Consider the following 11,925-nt stretch of genomic DNA (forward strand, 5'->3'; position numbering starts at 1 on the left):
TGCTGAGTGTGCCTAAATGCAATGACTTTATTTCATTTATTTAAACTAGGAACCTGGTGTTCCACAGTTAACATAAAACTTATCACAGGGATATCTATGTGCTGCTAAAAATAAAACTACTAATCAAAACACTCACTTGCCATTGACTGGCAGAAGTATAAAATTGTACAATCGGTGAAATATATTCAGGAAGGGTACTAATGGATACACATAAATTCTGAATGCATAAACAAATTTCAGTGGTTCAGTAATTGCATTCCTACTGTCATAGTTGTGCTGAATAGGGCACAGGACTACAACTCCCATCAGCCACTGCACATCACATGATCACAACACTCATGTCACATGACTGTTTGCACCTGATTCACATTTATGTTTAATGAGCACTAGTATTTTTTGTGCGTTTCTTGTATTTTCACTTGTAATAAACTAATTCTGTCACCTAGTAGCATGGTTACATCACACAAACCTAGCTTCACTTAAGTAATAAGTAATTATGTTCTTTTCTGTTTAACAGTTACCAGGGTAATGGATATTGCATCTCCAGCATCATCTCAGTTACAGAATACAGCAGCCTCTTACTTCAGTCATTTCCAGTGTTGGGCTACATGTTTCTCCCACATCCCAACACCTTAAATGTGATGCAACGTTTAAGATCTAATGTCCAAGAATGAAATGATTTTAGTACTAAAACTGTTCACTCTATGGTCTGTATGTAGTGCACAGGTAAAGAGGAACTGGCAGGAAAAAAGATGACACAAATACGAGCAAGCACTGCACAGACACATCAAAAAGTTGTCCTTTAAAACATGTTTGACACTTGAAACAGTCCACTCTGTAGTCAAAATGAAGGATTTATGATTTTATTAGATATCTCCTGGATGTCCACTATAGCAGTGGTTCTCAAAGTGGGGTTCATGAAGCATAGACAGAGGGTTTACTTATGCAATTTATGATGCAATATAATTGAATTTACATTTTAAATTACAACAAAGGAAGCACAAATCCACACCCTAACCTTACTTCAAATCAGTTTTGTTGAACATTCGTTCATGTTTAGTCGCTGCATATTTACCTATGAGTTACTGAACAGTATTATAAAGTAATACCACCAGGGATGGATTACTGACCGGACCTACTGTACATGTGCCCAGGGTTCTGGCCACTAGGGGGCTCTCAATAAACATAGATTTAAAGTGATTTAGGCCAGTACGCTGTCACACATGATACAATACAATACATGTAACAACAAACAAATGGATGTAAAGTCACAGAATCGGAAATAAATTCTGAAAAATAATTGGTGTATGGGTTTGAATTTGACACCAATAAATGGTCAGATCGGTCCTAACTGTTTTTTAACTGGAGCTTGCGAGGTGAAAAGCAAGAAAAAAGCCAGATGCCTAAAGTAAGACTGCCTTCTGTGTTCCACCGAGACTACTCAAATACTCATAATCAACATGTAATGTAGCAATGTATGCATTTTATTTATTTATATACATGTGCTGGGTTGCACGGTGGGGGAGTCAGGACTCTAGGGTTCATGAATAGCAGGGTGGGAAAGCGGGTCCTGCTTATGTTCCTGTCCCTGGTTAACTCAGTGACGTGACATCAGATACCATGATTGTATCATGGTCCAACATCTGTGATTGTGATGAAACCAAAACGACCTGGCTGTAGTGTGATGTTTATCTCCCAACTGGCCACATAAGTGTGACTGAGAGAAATATTTCCTCTTACAAATCATCCAAACAACAGTGGTGCTGATTGCACAAGTGATGAGTCAGTTCAAGGTCAAGGGAGCAAGGCCATGCACATTTAAACACCTTATACTAATAAAGAAACACATTTCGCTTAGCAACAGATAGTTGACTATAGGAATAAAAAAGTGAGACTTCAATGTACTAGATAAACATGCTAATTTTAGCATTCTGTCGATCTCTTTCCTTTTGCTCAGTCACTTCGTATACAGGAAGGGAGTGGTTATAACAAAAAAAAAAAGTATGGTACTTCCTGTACTTCTCAGTGCAATGATATTATTGATATAAAATGAGCTTTATTTTGCCATTGGAGTTGCTCATCACTCATGAACAAGATCTCTAGCTGGTAGAGAGAGAGAACAAGAGGACTGTTCTGTGGATGAAATGAGGATACAGGTCATCTTTGGGATCCTGTGGATGTTCATAGGAGGTGCCACAGGTGGGTTTGTTCTGAATGCCAGTTTATTCATTTATTACAGTTTCGGTGCAGTTTATGTCGTATGGTATGTAAATTCTAAGAATGTGTTTTTATCTACTTGCTCAGGAAATAGTAAATATTTATATTTACTAGTACATTTGAGTCTCCTTTAAAGAATTTGGAAAACACACACGAAACACATTTTAGGTTGCTTTTTACTGATTTTACCAATTTTATTTCCATGCTTATTTCTTCATTGAAAACTGCACCAGAGTAATGAATCCAGCTCTCCTGTAATTTAAGTGGCTCAGTGCTGTGTTTCAGTGTGCTGGTTTAATGAGACTTTTTTCTGCAGGTTTGCTGTTTCACGATCCTGTTGTCTGTAGATTTACAGAGACTAATCAGTGTTATGTAGCTCTGGGACAACGATTGCACCTGCAAATGGTTGAGGAGGATGTGTTTTACCTAATACTGAGCAGCAATACATCTACCAATCATTTCATTTTAAAATATACAAAAACCAAGCTTGACCAACCAAAACCAAATTCCCCAAGATGGCAGTTTGTTAATGATAATAAAACTATGATACTAAGCAGTGCAGAGCGGAATGACTCTGGAACATACCTTTTAGCCATCAATGATGCAGACGGGAATATTAAAAAACATTATAAACTCCAGCTGAACATTGAAGGTAAGACCACACCAGTTCTAATCACATCACACAGCACACAGGAACATTTAAAAGTTATTTGATAAATGTACAGAATATAACAGTTCATTCTACAATTAACACCTTTTACATGTTTTGCTTATGTTTTACTTATGACTAGATGACAGATGGAATTTTTTTTTGTAATTCTTTTTCTTGTGATAGTCATATGCCATGTCCAATCAGTAACGGACATATGATGTTTAAAAAGACCTCGCTTTCCTGTTTTGAGTTAAAGTTGATGCATTTCTCGTTTCCTGTTATGTCTTTGGTTTGTTAATATATTTAGCACTTATGGGCCACTGTAATAATTCATCCTGAAGTGTTTATCATTTGCAGCTGAGGTGTCCTCAGTGAAAGTGTCATACAGCTGCTTGTCCCATGGGATCAGGAAAGTGTACTGTTCTGCTGATGGAGACAACCTCCGCTTCCACGGGACTTCTGATTTAAACCTAGTTTCTCAACTAGAGGATGGGATCAGCACTTTCCTGCTGGAACAAAGCCATGGAAATGTCACCTGCTACGTAGAAAATCATGTCAGTAGCGAACAAAATTCCACTGAACTCCACCCATGTCTCAGTGAGTCTTTTTTAAATAATGGATTGAAGAACAATAACAACAAAAACAATCTGTCATGTTAATCTATACAGTCACAGCACCATCATAGAAACAAATGACAGTTGAAACCGCAGTTATACACACATACAAAAAAATAATGCAGGAAGCTGTAAATTCAGATTGTGTTTACTGAAGCTTGAGGCAAAAACCATTATCACTGGCAATGCATTGCCATTGTAGGGTTGTAACTGTATACAAATACTATACATTTTTTGGAATTAACAGATAATGTGTTTGAAACAGATACATATACAGATATGAATAGGAAGCACAATATTAATTTTTATAAACAGCTTGCAAGAAAGGGAATATTTTTTTGAGACTAGAGGTGAGCATCGGAACTGCGATTCCTAAGAGACGCAACAAAAAGTTGCATGAGCAGGTCGTTTTTACTTTCACAAGTCAAAAGCTACGGCACACCTACTTTCTACATGTATATAACCTGACATTATGCATATCAAGCTTATATTTTTATTTTATTCTTCAGCCTAACCTTGATTTCACCAACTTCCTGCAAATCATAGATGATCTGCTTAATATTAATATATTTGTTCTTGTTTTTCTGCAGTGACCAGCTTCACACAGTCTAATACTGGTAAGTCTCTCAGTTCCTGTAGTTCCCTGATGTTACACAATATGTCTGTATGTGCTAATTTCCTGCCTGTGACTACTGATTACTTACTGACCAAAAACAATGGTTAAATGATGAAATAGAGCAATAATATTATAGCAGAAAGACATACTCCCATGTAAATGTGTTTTACTCATGATACTGACTTAAACTTGTGGCAAGGCAACAAAACACAGACAGGGATATGTAACAGTATAATCTGTGAACAAGGCTGCTGGAACAAGAGGGGCGAGCAGGCATTTGGACCCACCACTTTTTAAAGCACTGTGGTGTGTGTGATCACTTTTTGGTTCAGGTCAAGCTCTCGTTATCTCTTTTAGGTTTCATGGTGTTCTTGTCTGTGTGGCTCTTTGAAGTCATCATCCTACTGTCGCTGTTAGTGGGAGCATTTTATATCTACACCAGAATCTACAGGAAACAGAGAATAACTGATAGTAAGACTTCAATGCTTACTACCTTACAAAATATGCACTAGAGTTCATAAATAAATTATACCATATGTCAAAATGTAAATACAGGACAGCATGAGCAGCAAGAAAATTTTATGTCTAAAGCTTCCATGGTGGTGTAAGTAAAGTGGTCACCTGAGTGTCATTTCCTTCCACAGGAAATGATGAGGAAGCTCTATAAACCTGGATTAGGAACAGAAGAAGCAGTTCATGGTTTCTTTCCTCTATGCCAGTCATCATTACTCCCCATCTCATTCAGACCATAATAACGGACAATTTACAAAGAACACAAATTCTTTTAAACCACATTTGGGTTTTGCTCGTTCAAAACTAAAACAGCCTTATGATTCCTGCAGATTCATTGGCCTTGTTTCTGTCAAAGTTTATTTTTAATATTCTAAAACAATGCACTGATTTAATGCTGTTGTTACAATCACACCAACAATGCTTTGTGGAAATTATTTTAAAATATGTAATATATGTCAGATTTGGAAAAGAACGTGTTGCATTTTTTACCTGAAACAATCATGGACCAGTTAACTGTGTCTTAATAATAATAATAATAATTAACATTAGGGCCAGGTACAAAGAATAATCTAAAGTGCAGGGATTGGTGAGAGCACAGACAACAATCCACCCAGCTGAGAAAGTAGTATAGGCATTTGCCTGAGCATTTGGTGTACAAGAGGGTCAGGGCCTTTTCAATACAAATACCTGGCTCTTGAAGTACAGCTGAGACAAGATTGAGTAGAGGAACATAAAAGGAAAAAGAGATCCAGGAAACACGGATTTAGGTTTTGTTGACTACATTTTGATTTTATTTTTTTTTTGTGAATCCAACTGTCCTTTTACCTGTAACATTGCACGTAGGGTTTGAGTATACACCGGTCAGAGCAGGAAAGGTCTTCTTTCATTGTGGAGACAGATCATTCAGAATAAGAAGCTGAGAAGGAGGGCCAAGATGCTGTGAATGAGGGCTGCACTTAAAAACAGATGGGATGAAAGTGGATTTGTATGAAGACAGATATTGAGGAACACCTACTGAACATTTTTCTCTTCTATTGCTGAAAGAATCACCTATGACATCTATGTAAACATGATTGTTAATCAACAAAAGCCTGGAAGACAAAAAAGGGCGTTAACTAAACCATAAGGCATAACTAGATATTCACATTGAGCGTTATATTAAAAATAGACACATTATAAATGTGTGATGTAATAAAAACCATGGCTTTAAGGCTCTAAGCACTAAGATCAGTGGGAATTTCATTGTGAGAGAATTTAGACCCAGTAATATAAGTCAGGGCAGATTCTGGGGAAGTGAACCCAAGTTATAGGGCTTCTTTTATGTACTCCTCCTTATGTAGACATGATCATACATGGCATGTAAAAGTCATTCAAATTGTGAAATCTATGACGGGACAAATTCTGCGGAATTGAACATGCTGATATACCTAACTTTTAGAGCCAATCACAAACTAATGAGCACTAGGCTACCGACGTTCCCTCCTGTGGTGCCCTTTATACCGTTCTTTTTGGTTATGGTAGATTTTTTTGGCTGGATACTTTTTAATTTACCAAAATTAAAATGGAGAATGTTAGCCATGCAGTGACCCCCCCCCCCCCCCCCCAACAAATACCACCTCATTCTTGCTGCATGCTGTTTTCATAGATAGCAGCATATGTGGCTGTGATGAAATCAAAAAGCTTCCTATACATGATCATGTGACCATGCATGAGAAATTAAAAACAGTGAAATCAGTGCAATTGGTGGAAACCTGCTGGTCTGTATTTTTAAAAACACAGCCAATATGTGTCTTTAGTTTTCCAAACGGGTTCTAACAGGATGACCCCTTTAAGTGAATGAGAAGTAGTAACAGATAGCTGGTTATTGTTTAACAGTTTAAGTAAATGGCAAAGATTTTTTCCCCAGGGCTCTGTTAAACACAAAGCTTAATCTCCTTTGTCAGTATAGAAACTGATCATTTTAGAATTCCATCTAATTCTTTCATTCTTTCCAGTGAACTCAGAAACAGAGGAAGTGCTTAAATACTAGAGTCTAACAAGGCTGTGTGCATAAGGGACTGCTCATTAATGTCTCTAGCTAGTGAGAGAAAGGACTGTTCTCTGGATTAAATGAAAATGGTGGTCCTCTTTGGGATCCTGTCAATGTTCACAGGAGCTGCCGTTTTATAAAATTAGATCTGATTGATCCTAAAGCAATAGTAAAAGGCAGCCTCTTTAACCCCTTAAATTCGCCAGACGCATCAGTAAGTGCAGACTCACATTTTTCTCTCTTGTAGCTACAGATCTTTTCTATTGGTTTAACTGTTGTTAATGAATAACTCGTAGCAGTTTCTGTATATTATTATTTATGGTATATAATTCAATAATATCCTGAGACTTTAAGAATTTAAATACATTTTGTAGCCACTCACATGAACAAATCTCGAGATGTTTATTTTTGACTGTTTAATCATTAAAGTACTTGGGTTCACGCTCTTGTGTGTCTGCTAAGCAATGTGATGCCAAACAATAATACTGTTCTTTCTCTAATATTCATTATACTAATGCTTTTTAATGAAAAAAAAAATTGTGATATGATCCAGTGCTTCTGCTCATATCAAACAAATACCAATTAAAGTCATTATTCACTTCTAAAAATTGCTGTAACTCAGTCCAGTCAATAATCCTGGTCAGCACAGGAGGAGCTCCAGAGTCTATTCCGGGAACACTAGGCACCTTTGGCCTTCTTAAAGCTCGACTCAAAATTGTAATCTGTGCTTTTTCAGTGACACCAGTGCTGACCTTGCTATTTGAATTGTTCCAGGTATTTTTATTATGTCCAAATGAATGGCTGATTTGTCATAAAGGTACTGCCCTCTAGTGAATACCAAATAGCTTTGTCCTTTACTGAGCTTTACTGCAAATTCATCTGGTGAGATACAGCTGAGAAATGCTTTGAACTGATAAGGCATACTGACTGTACAATAATAAATCATTTAAGATACGAATGAGGAAAGCCCAATTTACACAGCATTTTTGTAAATGAATAGCTTTTTTCCAAAGTATTGGTTATTTTGGACTGATTGAATGGCAACCCAAACAAACAGAATCAGAACAGACCCACTGGATGAAGTCAGGGCAGATTTAAGAAAAGACGGGGACTTTCACATGATGTTTTGAGGGAGAGAATTTGCTAAATGAGCTAACAGACTTCACAAGAAGGTATAAACATGTCAAATTGATTATTGTTGAAATTGATTGACTATGTTCTGGTATATAAATGATATTATCTAGGCATGTGCTTGGTGCTGATTGTGCATAAATGCACTGACTGCTACAAGTTTAACCACATTGTAATGAAGCTCCTTCATGAGCTAGATTTATTTCATTTGTTTAGGCTAAAACATCTGTTTGGGAGGCTGGTGTCACGTCAATTCGCTTCCCTTTGATGTTTGAATCATTCGGCAAATTCTCAATTTCCTTGAAAACTCATACTCATCAGATAAGTTGCAAAATGAATAGAAAATATCATCAAGACATTGACAAGGTTAGAAATACTGATTTCTGCTTAAAATAACAATTTAGTTTCAAACTTTTGAAACTAAAAACTGCATTTGAAACTGCATTTGCAGCAATTACAGCCTTGCAGACCTTTGGCATTCTAGCTGTCAGTTTGTTGAGATATTCTGAAGAAATATCACGCCATGCTTGCTGAAGCACCTTCCACAAATTGGGTTGGCTTGATGGACACTTTTTTGTACCATCTGGTCAAGCTGCTCCCACAACAGCTCAATAAAGTTGAGATGCAGTAATTGTGCTGGCTCAGCCATTACAAACAGAATTCCAGCTGACTACTTCTTCTCTTAATAGGTCTTGCATAATTTGGAGCAGTGCTTTGGGTCATTGTCCTGTTGTAGGATGAAACTGGCTCCAGTCAATCACCGTCCACAGGTTATGGCACGAGAGTGATAACCTTCCTTTTCTGAGATTCCTTTTACCCTGTAGAAATTTCCCACAATACCAGCACTAAAGCAACCCCAGACCATCATATTTCTTCCACCATGCTTGACAGATGGCATCAAGCACTTTGCCATGTACCCTTTCATTTAAAACAAATGTTATTCTCTGTGATCCAAACACCTCAAACTTAGATTCAGCTGTCCATAGCACTTTTTCCCCCCAATCATCCTCCATCCAATATCTGTGTTCTTTTTCCCATTTTAATATTTTCCTTTTATTGAGTAGTCACAGATATGGCTTTTTCTTTGAAACTCTGCCTAGAAGATAACCTTGTTTAAAAGGGTTCCTAGTTAGATGCCCAGATATTGAACCTGTCTTGGATGTCTCATAGACATACAGATTAGGGGTTGCATTACTGCTATTTTTACTAGTCGACCAGTAATTCAAAAAAGTAGTCGACTAGTCATCTTTTCCGTCATTAGGGAATTATTATTGTTATTTTTAGGCTGTTTTATTTGTGCGGATAAGAACACATCTAACACATTACTCCATTTAACATCCATACACAGGCTACAATTTAAATTTCCAGCTTGAATACTTTTAAGGCTACACTGTTATTGATGAACATAAATAAATCAATGTAACAGTGTGCAAAAATAATTAATCTGTCTATCATATTTCAATATTAAAGGACATACCCATTCTTAAAATTAGATTAGATTAGATTCAACTTTGTCATTATATCTATCTATATATATATTAAACATTTTATATTTATATATTTTTAAAAAATTTTTTTAAACATAGTCAGAATGGGGGTGAACAGTTCAGTGTCTGAGTTCAGGATGAGATCATTATGATCGTGTGTACTTCAGTGCCTGAGTTCAGAATTCAGAAGGCTAACAGCTGATGGTAAGAAACTGTTCCTGAGTCTGCTAGTGCAACAGAGAAGACTCCTGTAGCATTTCCCAGATGGTAGAGGAGTAAACAGACCACGGTTGGGGTGAGAGGTGGCTTTGATTATACTTCTCACCCTCTGTAATCAGCGTTTGTGATGACTGCCTTTGATGGAAGGTAGCTGGACACCAGTGATGTACTAATTAGTTTTTGCCACCCACTTAAAAATTGCACTTGTGTGTAGACAAGCTAGTGACTCAGCAGAAATTGCTGATTCTGAAACTGAAAGCATGCAGCACAGCACTGAACCTCCTCATAGCTTAATTAGATGGAGGGCAGCTTGGCCTGTTTGTGCTGCCATGCCCTGTCTCTGGGATTGGGATTAGGTAGTGACGGTCACATCCATAAGAGGCAATTCACCAACACGCCACGAGAGGGCCCCATCCTCCAAATTCTAGGACTCTTCTTCTGTTGTCACATTCATTTCCTCCCCATGGGCTATATAATGCTGACTCACATAGTGCTCATTTTCAAAGCCTTGCTGATTGTCTTTATTTATGGATGTTCTGAGCTGTTGTTCTGTTTTTCCATACCTGTACTTTGTGTGTATAATATATATATATATATATATATATTCCCAACATGGTGTTTTGCAGCTGACTGTAGAATTAGCTTCAGCTAGTATTAAATTATTTTCAGACTAACAAATAGGGGTATAAAGATACACTATTCGATTTATGATACTCGCTCCACGATTTGATTTGATTCAATTTGATTCTCAGAATATTTAGAAGAAAAATTAATCATAAACAATGCACAATAATGTCTGTTTTTGTCTGTATAAAACTAAACAAATCAAACATTGCTACAAAGAGGTTTACTATTTTAAACAAAATGTACTACAGGTTCATCATATCTTAAAAATAAATTTATAAATTCTCCCAAAAATGTAATTGAATAAACAAAGTCTCTGAGTCAGGGAAAATGATCAACTGAAACATAATGAGCTCTGTAGCAGCACCTGAGGTGTCATCTTGATCAGAAATAGAGCTCCAAAGTCAGCTAAAATGCCCAAGTTCTGCAGCCTTTTTCTCAGGCATTGTAGATTGCATTTGATAATATATTATGTGACAACAAAGCTCTGTGATGTGGATGCCACAATGTGTAAATTTTACCTGTTAAGGTGAGTTGTCTGTTTTGTAGGGTAATGTTATCAAGCTTAATAAAAATAAGCTCAATAAAAATAAATCATTAATGTTATCAAGCTTAGTAAAGTTAAATGTAGCAGTAAACAACATGACAAACTGCATTTTTTTCTTTTTTCGACTTCAAGAGAGAGAAAATGAGAGACTGGAGAGGGAAGTACTGTTTATAGCTGCTACAATGTAAGCGATGATAGGAACTAACGTAATGTCTTGCAGACATTACACAACATTAAATGTAACTACAAATGGATAAAAAGCATGACATGTTGTTTGTTAATAAATTAAAAATGAAATCATTGGCAAATGCTGTTATAGGACGATAATTCACTTTGGGGGTTATCAGTAACTCCGCTTTATAATAATAATAATAATAATAATACATTTTATTTATAAAGCACTTTACATTTTAAAGAAAATCTCAAAGTGCTACAGAAAAGAGTCATAATAACATACAGCAATTAAAACCAGCTGCCAACTGAGATTAGCACAGAAATTTAAACTCTAAATTTATCTAAATTTATGTGCTTTATCACACCACCCCATTGTTCATTATTTTCCTATAACAGCATGCCCCATAATGTTTTATTTCTTATATAATAATAAAAAATATCTACTTCTCTGGCAACATATTGAACTTTACTCAGTTATAAATAATTGACTGTGCAAAATATACAGTACTCATGACCTCTGTACATGTATTAAATAAAACTGTAAGTACAAATGTTGTTGTTGTTCTTTCAGCTGCTCCTGTTAGGAGTCACCACAGCAGATCATTGGTCCATATATTTGATTTGGCACAATTTTTACACCAGACGCCCTTCCTGATGCAACCCCCCCAATTGTATCCAGGCTTGGGCCCGGCACTGGTAGTGCACTATCATGTGCAACCTCAGTGGCTGAGGTTGGTTCCCTGGCCAGGAATCGAACCCAGGCCATGGCAGTGAGAGTGCCATGGCCTAACCACTAACCCTCCAAGGTCCACATGACAAGGATAAATAAAAGATGACTATAAGGTAAAATATAACAGTACATGTCCATGACTTTCCAGATAAAACCTATTTGAATATTGTTGACACACTTATTCGAGAAGAATATGTCAGTTTTTCTAAACAGTTAGTGGACTGAATTTTCTACAGACACATTAGACATGAAACTAAATTTCTTTTCAAAGTACTGAAACCAATTGTAACATTCTGTCTATTTCTTTAGGAAAGAAAACAGGAAGTGTGCCATTGCAGAAATGTGATCTTACTTCCTCTTTTTTCCTCACAA

General features: G+C 36.6%; 1 protein-coding gene across 1 annotated transcript; it reads left to right on the forward strand.

Moving 5' to 3' along the window:
* The first annotated feature begins 2,078 nt into the window (after positions 1–2,078).
* On the forward strand, positions 2,079–6,179 carry LOC113540583 (uncharacterized). The gene is made up of 6 exons (XM_026937154.3): positions 2,079–2,199; positions 2,534–2,869; positions 3,227–3,466; positions 4,074–4,100; positions 4,457–4,570; positions 4,744–6,179. Exons 1-6 carry the CDS (start codon positions 2,145–2,147, stop codon positions 4,764–4,766), a joined length of 795 nt encoding a protein of 264 aa, XP_026792955.2. The 5' UTR covers positions 2,079–2,144; the 3' UTR covers positions 4,767–6,179.
* The last annotated feature ends 5,746 nt before the right edge of the window (positions 6,180–11,925 follow it).

This window comes from Pangasianodon hypophthalmus, chromosome 13 (assembly GCF_027358585.1).
Source record: "Pangasianodon hypophthalmus isolate fPanHyp1 chromosome 13, fPanHyp1.pri, whole genome shotgun sequence".
Taxonomy (NCBI): domain Eukaryota; kingdom Metazoa; phylum Chordata; class Actinopteri; order Siluriformes; family Pangasiidae; genus Pangasianodon; species Pangasianodon hypophthalmus.